This window comes from Serinus canaria, chromosome 5 (assembly GCF_022539315.1).
Source record: "Serinus canaria isolate serCan28SL12 chromosome 5, serCan2020, whole genome shotgun sequence".
Lineage (NCBI taxonomy): Eukaryota > Metazoa > Chordata > Aves > Passeriformes > Fringillidae > Serinus > Serinus canaria.
Genome location: NC_066319.1, coordinates 51,474,272 through 51,494,348, shown reverse-complemented (window position 1 = coordinate 51,494,348; position 20,077 = coordinate 51,474,272). Strand labels below are relative to the sequence as shown.

The 20,077-nt window shown below is 40.8% G+C and overlaps 2 protein-coding genes across 4 annotated transcripts; one reads left to right on the top strand and one right to left on the bottom strand.

Moving 5' to 3' along the window:
* Positions 1–8: 8 nt before the first annotated feature.
* Positions 9–18,114, top strand: CINP (cyclin dependent kinase 2 interacting protein). Of its 2 annotated transcripts, XR_625079.4 has the most exons (6): positions 9–53; positions 1,288–1,456; positions 2,689–2,815; positions 4,351–4,480; positions 5,944–6,221; positions 17,979–18,114. XR_625079.4 is itself a non-coding variant. In XM_009101736.3 (5 exons), exons 1-5 carry the CDS (start codon positions 47–49, stop codon positions 6,144–6,146), a joined length of 636 nt encoding a protein of 211 aa, XP_009099984.2. In that variant the 5' UTR covers positions 9–46; the 3' UTR covers positions 6,147–6,278. The 2 variants fall into 2 exon arrangements, 1 of the variants encoding a protein (XP_009099984.2); XM_009101736.3 differs by lacking the exon at positions 17,979–18,114 and having other exon boundaries at positions 5,944–6,278.
* On the bottom strand, positions 9,079–19,798 carry ZNF839 (zinc finger protein 839). 2 transcript variants are annotated; one of them, XM_030239688.2, is made up of 8 exons: positions 19,235–19,798; positions 17,472–18,377; positions 15,491–15,742; positions 14,633–14,725; positions 14,131–14,283; positions 12,874–13,014; positions 12,074–12,212; positions 9,079–10,460 (listed from the first exon to the last, which is right to left on the bottom strand). In XM_030239688.2, exons 1-8 carry the CDS (start codon positions 19,781–19,783, stop codon positions 9,466–9,468), a joined length of 3,228 nt encoding a protein of 1,075 aa, XP_030095548.2. In that variant the 5' UTR covers positions 19,784–19,798; the 3' UTR covers positions 9,079–9,465. The 2 variants fall into 2 exon arrangements, with proteins under 2 accessions (XP_030095548.2, XP_030095549.2); XM_030239689.2 differs by having other exon boundaries at positions 17,472–18,374.
* Positions 19,799–20,077: the final 279 nt, after the last annotated feature.

Genomic DNA, 20,077 nt, shown 5'->3' with positions numbered 1-20,077 from the left:
GGCGGGGCCGGACGTGAGCGAACTTCCGCGGGGCGGCGGGGTCGCCATGGCGGGTGAGTGAGGGGGGGAGCTGCAGGGAGTGAACGCGGGAGTAGCAGGGGACGGCCAGAGGTGGGGTCCAGGCGTTTTCTCAGCAAACTCAGGAGGTTTAAAGTGCCCGTGGTGGTCTGCCAGCCCGCCGGGCTGCTGCTGTCAAGGCCCGGTGTGCACCGTGTCTAGCACCTCGCTCGTGTGGAACGGAGGGCCCCATGTGTTTTACCACGTCTCTCTATAAGTATCTAAAGGGTGGGTGTCAAGAGAATTGAGCCAGGCTCTTCTCGGTGTGCCAACCAACAGGACAAGAGGTAATGGGCAGAAACTGATGCACAGGAATGATGAACATGAGGAAGAACTTCACTGTGCAGTGACCGAGCCCTGGAACAGATGAGCCAGAGAGGTTGTGGAGTCTCCTTCCCTGGAGATAGCCGGTTATCCCTGGAGAACCGTCTGGACGCAGTCCTGTGCCGTGTGCCCTGGGATGGCCCGGCTTGGGCAGGGTGGTTGGACCAGCTGACCCAGTGGCGCCACTCCCAAACTGACCCATTCTGTGATTTTGTGTGGACTTTATATCTTTCGATGTGATGAACTCTTTTTAGGTGTCTCTGTGGATAAAAGTTGAAGCCAGCAAACATTCAGGCAGGACATTTGGCTTGGCTTTGAGCCCTGCTTTGGCTGCCAGGGCAGGGCCTGAGGTGCAAAGGTGGGGCTGCTTTTTGATCAGAGGAGCAGCAGAGGGTTCTTACAGCTGTCTGCCCTCCAAGGAGACACCATGAAACGAAGGCTTTGTGCTCAGCAGTAAAGCACCCACCACCTTCAGCAGGACTCAGCCTTTCCCCAAACTCTAGGAGCTCACATGTTGCTGTGAATTAATTCTGACATTCATGGCATGAGCACTGCATACATGCCATTGCTGCCGTGATTTCTCTCTGTCATGCACTGCTTTGGCAACTGACTGTCATTTGATGTCAGAAGACTGCTAGATCTGCCAGCACTACAAAGCCACTGCTGTCTGTGCTGCAACTGCACAGCTCAGAATGTGCTTCCACTTGTTTAATAACATGGTTTTCTTGCAGATAGCAAGAGATGAGGAATTAGATTTCATGACCAAAGACAGTTAATGTAAATTCCATTTTATTTTAATCAATATTTACCAGTAAAGAAAGGAAATCCCTCACACAAATAGTTGGTGGACACTGATTTGTTTCTGTATGCTTTAAATGGCTTTAATATCTTTATTTTCTCATACAGCAAAAAGTCCTTCTGATAGTACTCCAAGAAGGCCTGTTTTATCTGTCAGTGCAAGAAAAATTAAAGATAATGCAGCAGACTGGCATAATTTAATGATGAAATGGGAGAGACTGAATGATAATGGATTTACTACAGCAAACAAAATAGTCAACATGAAGATCAGTGAGCAGTAAGTATGCTAATACACACGAATAAAGATAGCATAAAGATTGCTTTTATTGAGAGATTAATCTGCTTTCTTCACTAGAAAGTTCTTTTGGGGGATGGGAAAAGAATATGTCACAATGGATAAGCTAGCTCTTAGATCAAACTCAGCAGTTGCATTTTTTTGGTTACATAAACTATTTACATTCAAATAATGTCTCATATAGTAATGATATTTGCAAGAAATGGGAAATGTTTATTTTTTCATAGTCAAGTGTAACATATTTTAAATACTTTCATAATGTACCAAGTTAAAATCTAATTCTATAAATCTCAGCCTATGTGAGTTCCTTTATTCTCTTGCATGTTTTACAGTGAGGTGTAAAAAAAGTCAAGTCAAAAGTTCAGAAGACTTTAAGGAAGAATCAGTGATTTGTACAGACAAAAAGTTTTAACTTTTTGGTGATAACTTGAAACAAAACCAACAAAGAATCAACAAAAATACCACACCACAACCACCATTAAAAAAAATCCACAGAAAAACTGAAAAGAGCCCCACTTTGGCAGAGCTTTTATTTTCATGCTGTAATGAAAAAACCTTAACTAACAGGGCTGTGAGCAGCTTCTCCAGATTCTTGACAGCTGAAGAGGGTCTGTCTGACAGGGTTCTGACAGGTACAAGCTGAGGAATATTTTGCTGTAAGGGTGCCAGATGTTGCTTTTGCTCTTTAGCAGCTCTCTCTCCAGTCTAAGTTTACAGCTGGTGTGGGAAAGTCTGCCAGGCAGGGCAGGTGTCTGCACACTGGCTGCTCTGGGGTCACAGATAAATGTCTTGGCTTAAATTTGCACAAAGGTGAGCTTGTGGTGGGTGAGGCACCAGATTGTCCTGTGCAGGAGCTGAAGCCTGGGCATACCTTGTTGGTGATGGGAGTACAACCTCCAGCACAGGGGCAAGAGTACAACCTCCAGCACAGGGGCAAGGTAAAGAGGGAAAAGGTGTTATCTTAACACCTGCAAGTGTTTTTTCAAGCACGTGTTCTAAGGTACAGTGGTTCTGTTTTTCTCTGAAGATTGTGGTACTAGCCCCATTTGCCCACATGGCCAGCTATGCTTTGTGCTATTATTTTTATGTTGGAATTCTCGTGAACAGCCTGTGAGTGAGAGATTTTGTAGGGTCAAACCACAAAGATTTTAAATCTGCACTGCTCAGGTAAACCTATATGTAGTTGTTTACGCTGCCTCATGTTTCTATTTTAGATTTCAAGACAACAAACTGGAGATAGCATGTGATAACAGTGCCACAGAACCTGAAAAGTCCACCCCAAAATACAATGAAGAGCTGGACAATTGCTGTGCAGAATTACTTGAGACCTTAAAGCATATGGTAATACTCATTTTTCAGACTAGTAAATATGAATCAATTCCAAGCGTGCTCAAGTAACAAGGAAATGTCCTGAAGTATTTATTGTAGGCAGAAAATTGGGATTTTTATTCGTATTTCTTTGGCTTCAAATCTAAATAACTATAAATCCAGAGTGCACCATTTATTTGATTGATTGGTAAACTTCAAAGTTGGTTTTTTATCTTCTGTCAGCTTATAGTTCCACTCCCCCCTTTATAAAGTGATGTGGAAACAAAGTGTACAATGAATGCATTCCACAGCTGCACCTGTTTTCTGTTTCTTAACCTGGATATTCCCTCTGTTTAGAATAAAAGAAACAGCAAAGCATAAAGCAGTGCTCTACCTGCCTCCATATCCTTGCAGCTGTCTTTGATCAGACATAATGCAGTCATATTTTTAGCCTTCCTACCTGTATTTGCTGTACAGATCTTCTCTGGAGAGTGGAGTAAGATAATTATGTAACCCAATATTTTTTCTGGATACCTTGCTAAGGAATTGATGTCAACTGTCAGTTTGACAGGAAGCAAACCATTTTTTTCTGCCAGATACTGTAATTTAAAATTCTTATTAAAAATAACTCTTACAGCCTTTTGCCAAAGTGGAGGCCCATTAAAAGAATTGTAGATCTATTTTTTTTATAAATAGGATACAGACCTCCAGTATTTAGAAAAAGCAGGAAACTGGCTAGGTTTCCCTCAGATTTTTTTCTATGGGGAAAATGTTTGGGGATTTTTTTTTTCCTTCATGTACTCTTGTATTCAGACTACAAATGCATTGATAAAGTTTCTACTCTTCCTGAGAAACAGGAGTCTAAGCAGTCAGTATTAGATTGGATACTAAACATAGCTACTATGACCTAATTTATTTTTCATTTCTTAGGAGTTTATATGAGCTTACAGGTTCATAGATGTGTCTGTGGTTTAGCTGCCTGATCTAAAGATACTGCCTGCAAGCTTCATTTTGGTGTAAATATTCATACCTAAATGCACAAAGTCAGATGAACATGAAGGAAGTGGATGGAATGACCTATTTTTTGAAGCAAGCTGTTAGATCACCCTAGATATGTTGTCAGTAGTAGCTTGAGCTGCTTTTCTCACCTGCTGCTGATCTTTTGAAATTTAAGTCATCTTGATATGGTAATGTACAAAAAGATCTTGATAGGGCTTGTGCTGTTCTGGTGTGATGTTTTTCCCCAGTGCTAAATTAGCCTCCTACAGGTAGCCTCTGTGTTGCTGAGGTGAAAAAGTGAGAGGGCTTTAGTATATTTCTACATGTGGGAAATAAAAGAATGTCCAAAACAGAGTCATATCTGCAGTGTTCAAAATTTCCAGGTATCTCACATTAAGTCTTTATATAGATACCAGTTTTGATTCCTGTCTGGAGTTGAAAAAATGTGAGTTAGAAATGTCAATATTAAATAGCCTTCATAAATAGTGTGTTTTCAAAAAAATACTTAAGATTATGGTAGCCTAATATTCCTGAGATATTCATTAACATTCCTTGTTCATCATTTTCAGACAAAAATACAACTGAAAATGGAAAAGCTTACTTCAACTACTAAAGCAATCTGTGACTTGGAAACATTCCACCACGGAGCTGGGAATTGCAAGGCTCCCTTCTTTCATACATGGCCCACACCATATTTCTGTAAGTAAAATATTGATTACCTTAGCTAATTACATTGTGTCATCAGTGTCATCCAATTTATGACTGAAAAATAAGCCCTCTTATCTGGATGTCTTGCCTGAGAGGGAGAGAGTGCTGTCTCCTTTACAATTGACTAATCAATAAACACATGAATGCATCACTTGGTTTAGGGTTACTGCTGATGACTGCCAAGCATTGTCTGACATGCAACAATTACAGCATAGAACTAAATTTGTCAGCAGCTTACAGTGTCCAGGCTGCAACAGTCACATCCTCTGCAGGCAGAGATGAATTTGCAGCTTGCTGGTGTTAAACTGCAGGCTTAACTACTTGACTTGTTACTTGACATTGAAATTAAATCCTTGAATGCAAAAGCAAGCTATACCTCAGTTAATTCTCAAGCAGCCAAAGAAAAATACCTCTGATCTCAGTGTCAACCAAGACAAGTAAAGAAATGTTACACTCTACTGTTAATATTAATTCTTTTAGCGTTCACTTGATGGCAAAAGGTACTGCCTCCCAACTGGTATTACCCCAGTTTTAAAACTGTCTGAACTGAAGAAAAACCTGATTGCATGGAAACCAACTGCCTTCTTTGTGAAAATCATACCTCTGTGAAGCTCTGCCTCTTAATTCAATACAACAGTTTAGCAGGAATCTTAATGTATTAGTTTCTGCCAGCCTCAAAGAACCAGAATGACAAAGACAACTGCTGTCAAAACACCTATTGTGACTGAATCATTTAGTGATGCTGTCTACTCCATGAAAGACTAAATCCTTCTGAAGGCAGTGGTAGTTCAGACTAAGTTAGAAGCACAAGATCAGTCTCTCTTTAAAAATACTTTGTGTGATTATTTTTTAGGAATTCAAACAATGAAAGATTACAGATGCATTTTAACCCCCCTACCAGTTTTACTAACATAACTAGTAACAGTTTTTACAATAAATGCTTCAGTTTTGGTCTGTTGGGGTTTTTTTACTGTTGCTTTTCACTATTGGTATTACTTATTGGTGATCATGCATTACTGAAGTGCTTCACAGCATGTGAGGGCATCCTTAAGATCAGCTAAAATCAAGAGCGACTCTAAAATGTGAAGTTTGTATTTCAGGATAGCATTACCAAGTTTTAAAATCAAATTTCAGTTATTTGAGGAATAGCTGTAACTGATTATTTTACAGTGTGTCCTGAGACCCAATACCACTGCTTATTCTATAATTAAATGTGGACTTATGTCAAAATCAGCAGTGTGTAAAATACATCCCAAAGCTGAGGAAATTGTTTGGCATTTTATATTCTAATGTAAAAACATCATTAATGCTGTAAAAAAAAGATGGCTAAATTTGGGGAATAGCTTATGTAAGGTAGGGTTTTTTATGATCCACATATTACAAGTATAATTTAGCTTTTAGAGAATTGCTGAAATGTTCTGGTCAATGTGCTTGGTTTTTCAATCAAATTTCAGATGAGGTTTCTCTGAAGCTATCTGAAATGTACAAGAAGGAGCTACAACTCAAGCAAACAATTGTACAAGACATTGCTCATTCTGCTGACCAGGATCTGATGATGGTGTATTTATCATCGTGGCTCTACCAGCCTTACATTGAGAACAGCAGCATGCTGCTGCTTGAAGCCATGCTGCTGGAAACAGGACACAGGCAGTGCTAGAATTCCAAAGGTTACATGGCTGGCTTCTAGTGATGCTTATATGAAACTGAACTGGCATATTGAAAGGCTTACCAAGTAAGTTGATTTTTTGTAAAACTTATTAAAACTATTTTTCTCTATTCATATTCCTTACTTTGTCTCCGCTGATACTCCTTTTTCTGCATAGGACAATCTTGTTTTGGTTGTTTTTATCTATTTTAAGGGCAACACAGAGGCTACAGGTAGGAAGCTACGTCCTCTGTACTCAGAAAGAGCTAAGCACTGCTTGGTAGTCTGGGGGATTCAATGCATTCACAATCTGCAGCAAAAAAATGTTACTTCCTCCCAAGTCTGGACAGCCTAAAGTACCCACACAGTCCCTTTTGCCACAGAAATTCAGCACTTCTTGAACATCCATGGGGTTTTTTTTTTTTTTTTTGCATGAATTAACAGTGCAAATATTTTTGTACTTGATTTATTAGTACAAAAAGGAGGAAAGGAAAACACGAAAAGAAGAATCCAAAAGGATCCACGTAGTTTGGTATGTGATTTTGAAATGCTGCTGCAGACAATAGTATAAATTCTGGTTTGGTTTTGATTCTGGTGTTGTTGGTTACATCACCCTCAAAGAGTCATCAAGCCTGAACCAGCACCCAGGGAAGGTTTTGTACAACTCAGCACTCTACAGTCATTATATAATAAGATCTTGTCCCTTTTAATTAATTTTAACTGTTTTTTTTCTTTGGTAAGAGATGTTTCATGAAAGGCTGGAGCAAACAGGATCTTGCTCCATGGTAAGAGATGTTTCATGAAAGGCTGGAGCAAAAAGGATCTTGCTCTTTGGTAAGAGATGTTTCATGAAAGGCTGGAGCAAAAAGGATCTTGCCTTTAGTCAAGGCTGCTCGCCTTGACTAAAGGCAAGATCTTGTTTGCTCCCTGTCATAGGGCTCAGTGAGTTTTTCCTTGGGTTACTGGTACTGATGTCAAGTGGTTTTGGTTTGAAGGTGCGTCTGTCCCTCTGTACTGATAGGAAAAGCAAGGTCACTTACCTAATTAGCTCCAGGCTGAAACCTTGGGCTTAGTAAGGGAAATACATCAGTTTCCTGAAGTAACAGGACAGACAGAAATGACAGACTTTTTCAACAAAAGTTGTCTTGAAAAGTTGTTCTGTTGAACAATGAGGTTGTTTCTGGCAGCTAATAAGAGTTCTATTCTCAGCCCACAATTCCAGCATCTAAAAAGAAATTCTGCTGTAGCTCAAGGAGAATAAAGTTAGGAACAGCTCTGTTGGGTTTTGTTATTTTTTCAGTGGAAGTGTTCCACTTAGATTAACAGCCACCTTAATTCATCTGAGTTGGACCAGAGCTGTGTCACTATGGAAACATCTCAGTACTTCAAAAATATTTTCCAAGGAGAAAAGATTGATTCACATATAGAACTGTTCTTTTAAGATGAGAGTAGGTGTATTATATTTCCCAGCATGTGCAAATTGATAGGGAAGGCAAAATTGAAGCAAGTTTTCGTTTTCTCCACAGGTGGAAATTGTGGTTTGTTCTCATTTCTTAAGAGGAAAAAGGCTGTTCAGGAAGGGGTCTTCATATTCACAGACCCTCTTGCTTATTGGCTGTTGTTGGGCATTGGAAGATTACTGCAAAATCATTGCAGAGATGTTTTGTCATTCTAGCTCTAAGCAGTTGATTGTTATATTTGTAGCTCTCAAATATAATTATTAGACAGTACAAAAGAGTATCATAAGGAACTGCTCACTGCAATGAAAGACTTTGAAAGACCAGCAGAACTTTGCTTTGTATGCTACCTTCACTTACAAGGTAGGTCTGTAGCCTCTGGCAATTACCACCTCCTAAAAAGGGGGGGAAAAAACCCAAACCAAATAGTAACTCATTAATAACTCATTAATGTACAGTATCTTTCACAACTACTCATAAAAGACATCATTTTGGATAATCAAATTAATCTACTACTTAAGCAACCACAAAAAAAACCCACCAAGCAAAAAAGCATACTATGTTTAAAGGGACATAGTAGGGCAGTGTATTTAATCTGTAAATTGTCTTCTGTTTAGATTCAATTTTAGTGTTTTTCTTAGTGGTAATAATACCATGAAAAAAAAATATCAGTATTCATACTCAATTTAAGAACAATTCTCCTGTCCTTGCAGATGTCTGATTGTCTCAGTAGTTGCATAATGAGGTGATACACACATTTTAAGGATATGTTACCACTTTTCAGTCATGTCTGCTCATTTAATGCTGTTCTTTTTCACATGCTAAACTTCTTGAAAGAAAAGACAGTGCCCTGGACAAGGTGCTGGTAGGAGGTCTCCATAAAAATATAATCTGATCTAAGGATCATATTGAAAGTATGGTAAAAATTCAAGTAATTTGCCAAGTTATCTCCCTGCCTAGAGCAACAGTCCCTCTGTATTGTGATTAAACAGTACAAGGTAGTGTGGAGTTACTGGAAAGGTCAAAGTGTAGAACTCAAAGGATGCACCATCTGAAAGGGGGAAAAAAGTGTAATACCACTCTAACAAAAATAGCCATGACAGACTAAAGCTAAAAAAAAGAATTTGGTACCTCATTAAGGAAAATCAGATCACTGCTTTTGCACTTTCCCGTTTATGTCTACGTAACAGCGATTTTTAAAGGTGTGCCTGAACATTAGACAAGCAACTTAAATACATTTCCAATTCAGTACAAATCAGATCTTGTTTGAGGCTATTTTTGTCTCAACTCAGTGAATGCTTATTTCAGTAAGGATCAGCTAGGCTGTCACATTATTCCCAGAATGCACAAGTTTGTGGATTATACTTAAACCTGCTCATTTTTCCAGGCAGATTTATGTGCATCAAGTCTAGATGCTAATGAATATTCAAGACAGCTTTTAAAAAGCACAATAACAGTGTTTTGTAATCTCAGTGGCACAGAAAATGCACATTTTTAATATAGCTTTTATTGTACCCATATACAGCTTGCCAGTACACAGCACATCACTGCTGAACAGCAGTACAACTTACTGCATTTTTAGATGGCTAGAGAGAAAAGGAATTACCTAACAAAAGGGAACAGTGCAAGTTTTAGGGTTGACAAGATTTCCACTTTCCACCCATCCCCAACATATAAAGCAAATAGAACAATGTTAATTCTAGAATTTTTGGTTGCAATGCTGCTAAATTTATATAAACATAAGTTATAAAAAGTACAGGGCATAGAAACAGTTTACAAATAAGTTAAATTTCAATTATCTCAGTATTCACATTAGAAAAATATACATTTTATAATCAGTCTGTTCCAGAAGAAAGCTTATAAGGTTTTCTAATTTATGGCTCCAATTCACTTTGTGAGAGCAAAATATCTTCACTTTGGCCACCTGCTTCCATTGCCAGTAGTGCTTCCACTGTTTCCAAAGGTATCCCTTCGGGTGTGCGAATGTGCATTGTAGTACCATTGGAATCAGTCACAATGACGATGCCTTCTGCCTGAGACAAAACAGCAGTTTCTGGATGAGACAAGATAAACCCATCTGAAGTCTGAATAAAAATCTGTTCGTGTCCCTGAGACAAAAAATCATGGCTCTCATCAGAAATCTCAAAAGCTACAGTTTCATCTACAGTAACTGTATTTGCCAGCTCTTGTGCTTCCTCTGTCCCACAAGAATATTCACTCTCATGTTTGAAAGCATTTTCCTGGTTCCCATGTGCAGACAGGGAGGCTCCCTGGCCAGTGTTCTGGTGCACCTCAGCCTGAGCACTCTGGGGGTAGTCTATTGGCACAACGTTTGTTGAAAAAACCTTCTCAAGTTCCTGTATCTCATCAGTCATATCAGCATTATGGAGTTGCTCAGAACGTTCTTTAATTGCAAAATTCAGGTTTTCTTCTTGCAGTTGATGATATTTTGGACTGTGACCATTTTCTGCACTCGTTGGTAGGCCAGTGCTCTGCCTGGCCCCTGCCTGCTCCATCAGGGAGCTGCGGAGCTCAGGAGCTGCCGGTGCCCCCACCACGCTCCCGCTCACAAAGCGCGTCTGAACCAGCCCGGCCGAGGCAGCTGCTCCCACAGGCAGCACCACTTCAGAGTGCAGCAGAGATCCTTCACCTGCCACACCTACTCCCTGCATCCCTGCAGGCTGGGGATACTCTATCCTCATTTCCACTGTCTGGGAGAAGGTACCTGAATTTTCACCATCGATTTGAACTCCTGAATCAGCAGGTGAATTATGTTCCTCTGCTGTCTGTAATGATGTACTTCCAGTTGTACAGCAAGTGATATGCCTGTCTTCTGAAAGCAGGATTTCTCCATTTAATGGATTAAAACCTGAAAAGGAGGAAAAAGTATTATTATTATGCATGCCAAAAACCCTATATTTCAGCAGTAATTTTGGAGGAAAAGCTAGACTACTTCTCTGCTTTGCTTCCCCCAAATTAGCAAACCTGAAGCACATTACAGGAGTTTCACAGAACTTCCCAATGAGAAAGTCACTATAAAAATATTTAAGGAATTTTTGAATTGTGATAGTTTATCAAGTATTTCTGCATTAAGAGACCTTACATTTAGAGGCAGCATTTTTCTGTTCATCCTGAAAACAACCTGGGCTCAAAGGCAAACTCAACTTTCTTCCATCTGTCATGCAGCTAGTAACATTAAAAGATAAAGACTTTACCAGGCACAAACTTGTCAACTGCTCACCCTGATCACTTTTAGTAAGTTGAGAGAAGCATTTAAACTTCTGTTTACATTTCTATTCCTAATCAAGCTCATCCTGAACTCGGACGTGTCATCAGGTTGCTACATATTAATTAGCTGTGCTAAGAGCCCCAGCAACACTTTTGTCCTGTGCCAGAAAAGGTCAAAACCACAAGAAATGCAGTGTTCTACCAGTTACTTGACCTGGACCTGACCAGGCTGCCAAACCCTGAAAGTAGTTGGACAATAACTTCTAAGCTGCAGTAGTATGAGCTGTCAGTCTTTATTATTAAAGGTCAAAATGAACAAGTAAGTTGGTTTGGTTTTGGATTTTTTTTTTTTTTGTTATGAAAGATACCACTGCACAAAAAAGGGACTAAACACTGCAGAGAGGACTATTTTTAACATTTTGCACTGTAGCCTAGCAAATACCCTACTAGCAGGTGCAAGCAAAATATAATTTTAAAAATTCATAGCCCAGAAGAAAATCATAGTGCAGCAAGAAGTAAGCATGGTCATGCAGAGAGCCTTTCAGAGAAAGAAAAGCTAATGGAGGGAAACAAAAATAACCATTTGACTGAAAGACATACAAAGGGCAAAAGCAAAGCCACTCAGAGCAACACCAAAATAAGGTATTTACAAAGTGGATAGTACTGATAGACATATCTTACTAGAGATTTACTTTCCTTTCACTATTGCCCTGCTAATCTGAAGGGCAGCAGGATGAAACATGAAGAATGAATAAAAAGAAAGGCAACCACCTGAAGACTGTGGTGCCAAATGATGCCTCAATTCCAAAACAAGATGTATTCCAATGATTGATACAGAACAGCCTACACCAGCTCTCCCTTTCCCCCAGGTTCCACAAAGCTCTGGTAATTCTGCTATGGTAGCTGGCTGGGGCCAGGAGGAAGGACATGCACTCTGCTTCCTCTGCTCTCCCACAGCTGACACAAAGGTTGTGCACTCAGAGGGACAGGACAGACAGGAAGCACACAGCAGAGGACACTACTATGCTCATAAGTAGTATCAATCACTGATTATCATGCATCCAGCACTACTACTGTCTGCATCATCTGTAACTTTTCCCTCTTCATGAGGCCTTTCCAGTTAAACAGCTGCTTTTGAAAGACCTGGGAAGCAAGTTAAGAGATGAAACTGTAAGACAAAACCCAGAGTAGCTTGAAGAACAAAGATTTGTTCAGTTCCTCCATGAACAGAACTGGAAAATCTGAGGAAGTTACCATCTTTTCCAAACAGTGTACACAAATTCCCACTCCTTTCTTTCACTTCATCTTGACTGGCATAAGCATTGTTCACATTTTCTGTTACATCTTCTAACTTGGTCCTTTTGGCTGGTGGCAACAGTTCTTCCCCTGAGCTCTGTCAATACAAGAGATGATTAACTGCAGCCTGTAACAGCTGACAATACTGGAAAAGAAAACTGTGGGAACATCATGGCACTGAACTGATGAACTTTGAAAACAAGGTTTACACTAAAGGTTTTCCTAAGAGGTAAGGATTTAAACACAGCCCTCACACTTCACCAAAACTCCAAGGGGACAAAACACAGCTCTCTGCTACAGCTATAAACAAGACTGAAGCTCATCAACTGACTTGTCAGAAAGAAATAACCTGTTTTCATGCCCCTCTACCCAATTAGCATAGCAATCACTTCTCCAGTATCTAAACCTGCTGCATGTTAGGCCATTTCCTCTAACACAGGCTGGAATCTGTGGAGCCCCCAGTTACCAGCACCTCAATTAAGTTCTTTTGTCCCTGTATCAAACACCTGTAAGTCTTTGATACTCTGTACTGAATGCTACCAAGTGTCTTAGCAAAGCCCATACTTAGTGTGCTAGTTTATATGCCCTGCTATGATAAGACAGCAGAGAGTATTTTCAGTATTTCTGAACACCACAAAAGCCTTACTTTAACATGACTCAGATCATACCAGCATGATTTTGTAAGGAATAATTATGTATTTTTAAAAGTTTTAATTGGTCTTAGTTCCACTGTTAATTTTCACAAAGGTGTTCCATACCTCAGCTAACCGTTTTTGTCCCAGTACGTCCACAGGCACTTGCTCACTAACCATTTTAATTACACATTGTGAATAAGAGTCTGCACCTTGCATCTTCTGTTCTCCATTGAGCATTTCTGTGATTCCTAGAGATTCAGCAACCTTCAGAAACAGATATAAAGAAAAAAGTAAAAGTTAGCTTCTCAGATCTGAATACATACATGCTGAAATAGATTCATTTTCTTAAAACTGAACTAGAACTACATCATGTCTAGTCTGACAATCACCTCAGCTCAATGCAAGTATTTAGACTCCCATGTCTTCTACCAGCTTTCACACTGACATATGACCTTCATCTGAAGGTGACTGTTAACAGGCAAACTTGAAAGAATTATGGTTATGTATAGAATCCAGGGACAGTTACTCAGAGCAGTGTTTAATAAAGATTATTGAGACTTTCCACCATATAAAAATATTTAAGTTTTCTGTTTAGAGTATCTCTGCGTAGTTAAGGATTTTCCCCCTTCCTCACATTCCATTCCTGTGCTTAATCCTTACATAGGTGTGCTACCATCCAGCTTCTCAAGACTAGGTTGTTTTGGGGCTTGGTTTGGTCTGGTTCTTTTTTTAAAGAGCATCATTCTGTATTAAGAATGCACATGAACACAGAAGAGAAGCAAGAAACAAGTTCATCTGTCTTTCCAGATACAGCTCCATAAACAATGAATCTGGAGTCACTGAAATAAGTTTGCAATTTTATTAGTGTAGTCATTACCTTTCATGTTTGTTAATGTGACTGTGAACTGCATAGATGCATTCAGTTTGTCCTCATTTTGCAATTAAATTTTTACTTGCCTCTTTAAATCAAGGTCACTCGTTTTAAATATAGACCCTCCCCTCCCTTCCTGATCAAACATCAGGATGTACTTTGATTAGTGGTTAATGCTAAATAAACCTTGCAGTAACATGCAGCTTCATACTACTCTAGATATGCAAGGTAGGTATCAGCACTGCTTTAAATGTTTTTTATCTTTCTAACTGTATCCACTGACATAAACTAGAATTAAAGTTTTATTATGGGCTTCTTTTTCTTCTTGCTAAGTTGTTGGACTTTTCACAATAATGTCTATTTTTGCTAATTAAAAATCTTGTTGTTTTCAAATAAATTTACTTGCATGAGAAAATTAATTATCAGAGAAAATTAAAAATGCAAGGCATCTAAAATAAAACAAGCAAACAAACCAACCAATCATAGTTCCAAACAGAGTGCTTTATTACCTTAGCATCTTTTATTTCAACAGGCTGTTGGCAATTCACAGAATCAGAATTACTGAGGTGATCATAAGCCATTTTCTTTACCATATTATGCAAATCTTCAAACTCCCTATACACATCTGGAAAGTAAGCTTTGGCTGGATGTCCTTTTTCCACCTAGAACAAGAGGGGAATAAAAAAGGGCTTGTTTCTTCCTCCCCTATACTTTAAAAAAAGATCAAATTAAGATCTGTCAATTTTGTTCTGTTTGACATTTTAAAATAGAAACATTCAAGTCAAAAGACTATGGAATATTCAAAATGCCACTGAACCAGGCAGCAAAAAGCAAGGCTTTGAGTTGAGACCTACCAGAGTTTTGCCTGTGTGAGACTGAAGTGATGTGTGGAACATCTATATGCTGCACAATATTAATTTAGGAAATTCAGTTATGTCTCTAAAGGAATCTTTTATGTGTACTAATGGACATATCCCTAAAATAATATAATATTTCTATGTAAAAACTCACCTTCATCAAGAGGAATTCATACACTGTAACAAGCTTTGTAAGACGTGGGAGAGCCAGCTCCATTAAGTCTTCATTATCACATTGTTGTATTAGCTGTCAAAAGCCAGAATGAGATTATTAGGAAAAGCAGCCCACACATTGTGCACCCCATTTTCAGAACATAAAATATCACTTTTTTTTTTTAAAGATATGCTGTATGTTTCGGCAGCATTAAGAATAGATGTAAACTAACTCCAAAATGGGGTAAGTTACAAAACCTCAGAATAGTTACTAGTCATGTACAGACAAAACTCAGTCCCACAGATGTTGCCAATTCATAGAAAGAACAGCAACCTCGGTAGCTTTAGTAGCCATAAAGGATCTATAACAAACAGAAAACAAAGAACAAGTTGCGTTACTTGGATTTTAATCCCCATTCTATCCTCCCCCAAGATCTTCTTTGTGGGTTTGTTTTGGTTTTTTTGGATTCTTTTCATTATTTTCTTTTACTGTGTTGGAGGAGATCCTAGTAGTAGCTAATAACTTTCCTTCTCCAGAAAAAGGGTAACAAGAATATATCTACATGTCAGAAGTCCCTTTCCAAACCCAGTCCCCATTTCCCCTTTTTCCAGTATTCTGCTGGAAGTATTTTTTTCTTAAAAGACAGCGTTTTCTTCCCAGAAGCCATCTAAGGCTTTCATCCTGTCAATACATGAGGATGCAAAAAAAAAACCCAAAAAAACCAAAAAACAAAAAAACCAAACTTTTAAAAAAATGATTCATTGAAAATAAGTGATTAATGAAAAAAAGGGTGGTGGGGGGGTGGGAACTGGGGCAGGGTAAAAATACTTGCAAAGTAATTGCAGAAGAGAACCATACCTCTTTTAACCTAGCTTTTCTTCTGAATACATTGTGTTCTGCTGACACACTACTAAGTGACTTTGAAGGGGACTGACCAGGTCTGCTAAGCCTTCCAGAACACCTGGATCTTCCACCCATCCTGGGTCGACCACGTCTCTTTGGTCGTCTGGGTCTTCCAGGTCCTTTCGGGGTTACAGGTCCCCGGCGTCCTGAACTGGTTTCATTTGGTTGTTCTGCCAGCAAGTGTCTGCTTTCCTCACACTCTGATGCCTTAATTAAAAGGAAAAGTGTTTATTCACCATTTTAAACAGTTTTGAGGAAGACAGTTTTAAAATTAACTTTGCAATCTATGCAAACAAAAAATAGCATATTAAAAATGCAAAGCTGGATACAAGCATAACTTGCAAAGAAAGTTGTGGAATAAATCCAACACATGAGTAAGACTATTACTTTTGCATCACATATATGCCATTATTTGCAAAGTTAGCATTTCTGAACCACAAGATATACAAAATAAAAAGATTAAATAAACATAATAAAAGAGGTGGTTTAAGTGGGTTAAATACATTTAATATTTTTGAAGTAAAATATATCCCCTTTAGATAAAGAGGTTGTAGAAATAAAACTTAATTAGCAGTAAAACATACTCAAAGAATAATCTGAGTTTTATTGTAACTATGTCAAAGCATGAAGACTTTATAAGAAAGGCAAAACCTCTGACACCATGAACAGTGACAAGGCCAGTAATTAAATTCCAAAATGTACTGCCCAGTTATCACATTTCAAAATCCCATCTTCCCTAGGAACACAGCTAGGAAGCAGCTTCTGTTATAAGATCATACAGAAAGTCAAAGTACCTTTTATATGTTTAAGTTATGATGATCATTTCAGTGTAAAACTATTTACCTGTTCAAAGCAGTGACTTCTTACATAAGCACCTTCCCTTTCCAAGCTAGAATTTCTAAGAATGTTCCAGATCTTTCAAGAAATTAATTTATAATAGTACTGAGTTACATCAGGCTTCTTTGCATAATCTGTACATTTGCATCCCAACATTCAGTAACTCCCTACTACTTTACTGATTAGGAAAGCTCTATAAATGGCAAATTTATGTCAGTTCTATCCAGGGATTAAATTACTAAATTAGTTCTATATTTGACACAGGATTAGGGGTTGAGCATGGGGATCTTGATTGGCTTCCTGTCTGTATCAAACTACAATAATTCAGAGAGCTGACTTCAGTACTCTGCAATTCTCTTTTTCCAGAGATGATAACTGAGTGTAGAGGATGAGGGGAGGTTTGTTTGCTGTACATTTTCACTTTCCTGAGAACAACTTCACAATTACAAAGAAAGTAATAAATGTGACATTCGTCCATCTAAACAAGTATTTTTTCCTAACCAGCAGCTGCATCAGCTCTTGCTGCAAAATGTTAAGAGTCATTTCAATATTAAAAGAGAAACTTTTCTTTGAAGTGACCAGCTTAGAACATCACAGGAATAAATTTGCAGCTGAGGCAGCTTCCACCCTAGACTTAAATTTCACCAGTGTCTGGTGTGCAGGGTTTCAAAGCCTCACTTTGAAAACCTGCTCTAGGAAAAGTTGCAGTTCACTGTTGAGTTCCAAATAAGAGATTCTTCTGTGATGACATTATTTCAGCAACAGAAAATGAGAGCAGATGATGTGTTGCTGTCATGCTAAAGGCTGTAACTGAACAACAGTGTTCTTATCCAAATGCAGAGAAGAATGTCATTTACGCAGACACGGTGAAAACTGTATGTCAGAAACGGTAAGAAATGAACACTCAGTGCACATTTAGTTGTATGTGTCTGTGCAAGAGTAATATTGCTGCAGCACTGCAAGAGACAATTTGATTTTTAAAGGACTTAAATGGGAAATTTGCTTAATGTAGTCTATCAGTGGATATTTCTGAGCAGTACAAGACTGTGCAGCCATTCTGCTTTCCACAGAATTGACAGATATCTAAGCAACAATTTACCTGTTCTCCAGCCTTTAAATCAACAGTTTCTTCCAGACTGGTAGCTAGTGCTTTTTCATGACTTAAAGTAACAGCAATTGAATCCAAATGTGCTGGACTCATCATTTCCTCTTCCACAAATATACTTCCATTAGGCTTATTTAGAGGTATTTTCTGAGGTGAAGGCTCCAGCTGTCCATGGTCTGGGTTAAGTTTATAATGTCTTGCTAATCCTCCTTTTCCTATGTAAGATTTTTCACAAGTCTGACATTTAAACGTTTTGGGTTTCAGATTATAATTTGAAGAACTGAATAATGCATCCTTTCCCTTCACCTTTCCTTCTTCATCATCTTCTATACTCAGCTCAGAGTAGTCATCAGAATCAGACTGATGACCATCAGCCAAATCCTCCATTTTAATGAATTTATAATCTTTAGCTTTGTATTTGGGAGGGCGTGAAATTCGTCCAGAACGAGTTTTCACCTTCAAGGATTTCTTTAACTTGTCATCCTTTTGCTTTTTTTCAAGGCTTGGTGTACTTGCTGAACTGGCTGCAGCCACAGTAGGTTTTGGAGACCTTGAAGCTGATGCTGGGGCACAAGAAGCCCTCTGTCCATTCACCATTTTAGATGGGGGAATCTTGTCCCCAGACACTGACCCGTGAGATGGTAAAGGCCTCTGCATAAGCAACTGAACCGGAGACTCAGAAGAACTATGCAGGAGTAGCTGCTGCTGCTCAGTTCCTGAAACAGGCTGTATCCTAATTATCTGAGGATTAATAATGCCAACTCCTGGTATGCTAGATTTCCTACCAACTGGCTGACTCAGCGTTATAGTTTTGGACTGGATTGGTGCCAATGATGTCATTGGCCCTTCAGTTTCCTTCATCTGTCCTGGTTGAACTTGGACACAAATGGCTTCCAGCTGCTTTTGTGGAAAAAAAGAAGAGTTGCAATTACACAAATACAGTATACACACATTCCCTTAAAGAAAAGCATGAAGAAACTGCTGCACATCATTAACTTTCCATCTTAATGCATCAAAGCAGATTCCCTTCCTTCAAGCTATGGGTTTTCCTGCATATTTTCTGCCGTGACTGCGGTTACACTAAAGCATGTAAAGTTTGCTCTGAGGCCATGTCACAGCTTTGTTTCTTGCTAGTGGGCCTGTCTGGAGTAGCAGAGTCAATGCCATCACCAAGGCACGTTCATACCCTTCAGCAAAACCCACGAATGGGAAAACTACAGCCTGCTACATGACACAGGCCAAATACCCAGTCCAGCACATACTATAATGTGTGTTCAGTTCACAAAAACTTTGTGGTGATGATTCACAGAATCAGATGCTACTGTTCATCTCCCTCACAGTTTCTCTGCCTCATCTAAATTTCTGCTTCAGTTCAAATCAATCACTTCACAACCTACACCCCAAAGGTGGGTTGAAAGCCCAGGGACTGTCACCTGCAAGAGGCATGCAGTAACTTCCTGTGTATCACCAGTTGACCACTAAGAAACAGCTCTTCTAAGCTGTTCTGGGCTACACGTGTTGTCAGACCGAAATACTGACCACACCAGCTATTAGCTACATTCAAACACGGATTTCCTAAACCACATTGAAAGCTGTGCCTTTGAGCTATGGGAGTGAAGTCTACACCCGAGGACAGGTGTGACTGAGGAGAACGGAAAAAAAAAATATATATATTAGAAAGGATTAAACCCGCCGGAGCCGTGGCTTTCATCACCAACGGAGCGCCGCAGCCTCCCTCCCCCAGCCCCCGGGGTTACCTTCTGCGGGAGGAGGCGGGCGGCCGCGGCCCTGCCCTGCTGCAGGGCGACCTGCTGGGCCACGCTCTGAAGCTGCCGGGCGGCGTTCTGCATGATGCCGCCCGCGGGGCAGGGCTGCGGCGGGGGTGCGGCGGCCGCCGCCGGCTTCAGCTGCTCCTGGGCCTTGCTCACTTGCTCGATGACCCGCCGGAGCTCCGCGGGGGCCAGCGGCGCGGCGGCGGGACGGGGCGGTGCGGGTGGCCCCGGGCTCTCCAGCAGCCGCTCCAGTAGCCGCCGCTGCTCGCCGGCGCTCAGCCCCGCGCCCTCCGCCGCGCTCCCGTCCGCTCGCAGGTACAGCACGGTGCCGCTCGCCGCCCCCCCGCCGGCTTCCAGGGCGACTAAGCTCTGCACCAGCTCCTCCGTCACCGCCAGCAGCTCCGCGCCACCGCCGCCGCCCTCCTCTCGCCCTGCCGCCACGCCGGGGGGTGCCCCGCGGGTCCCGGGGGGCTCGTCCTCAGCGGGCGGAGGGGGCGGCAGCGCCCCGGCGCCCCCCGCCCCGGGAGCCGCCATCTTGGCAGGCGCCGGCGGGCGGGCGCCGCATCGGCGGCTGCCCCCGGCGGTGTCGGCAGCGCGGGCGATACGCGGGGCACCGGCAGCGGGGCCAATGGCGCCCCCGGCAGCGCCCGCCGCGCCCCCCGGGGCGGGGCCGCCCAGCGCCGACGGCGGCTCGCGCGGGCTAAATCCGGCGGAGGTGTACTTGGAGCTCCTGGCCCCGGTGGGGCTGGACGCGGGACGCGCGGGCAGAGGTATCGTGTATTGGGTTTGCCTGCTGTTCGAGCTGAGTCTGTACCGAGTCGCAGTACT

Coding starts and splice junctions, on each gene's coding strand:
- CINP (XM_009101736.3), top strand. Junction 1,457..2,688: donor AACATGAAGATCAGTGAGCA/GTAAGTATGCTA, acceptor TTTCTATTTTAG/ATTTCAAGACAACAAACTGG. Junction 2,816..4,350: donor TTGAGACCTTAAAGCATATG/GTAATACTCATT, acceptor CATCATTTTCAG/ACAAAAATACAACTGAAAAT.
- ZNF839 (XM_030239688.2), bottom strand. CDS start 19,783: ATGGCGGCTCCCGGGGCGGGGGGCGCCGGGGCGCTGCCGCCCCCTCCG. Junction 14,284..14,632: donor ATGAATTCCTCTTGATGAAG/GTGAGTTTTTAC, acceptor CTCTTGTTCTAG/GTGGAAAAAGGACATCCAGC. Junction 13,015..14,130: donor TTGAAATAAAAGATGCTAAG/GTAATAAAGCAC, acceptor CTGTTTCTGAAG/GTTGCTGAATCTCTAGGAAT.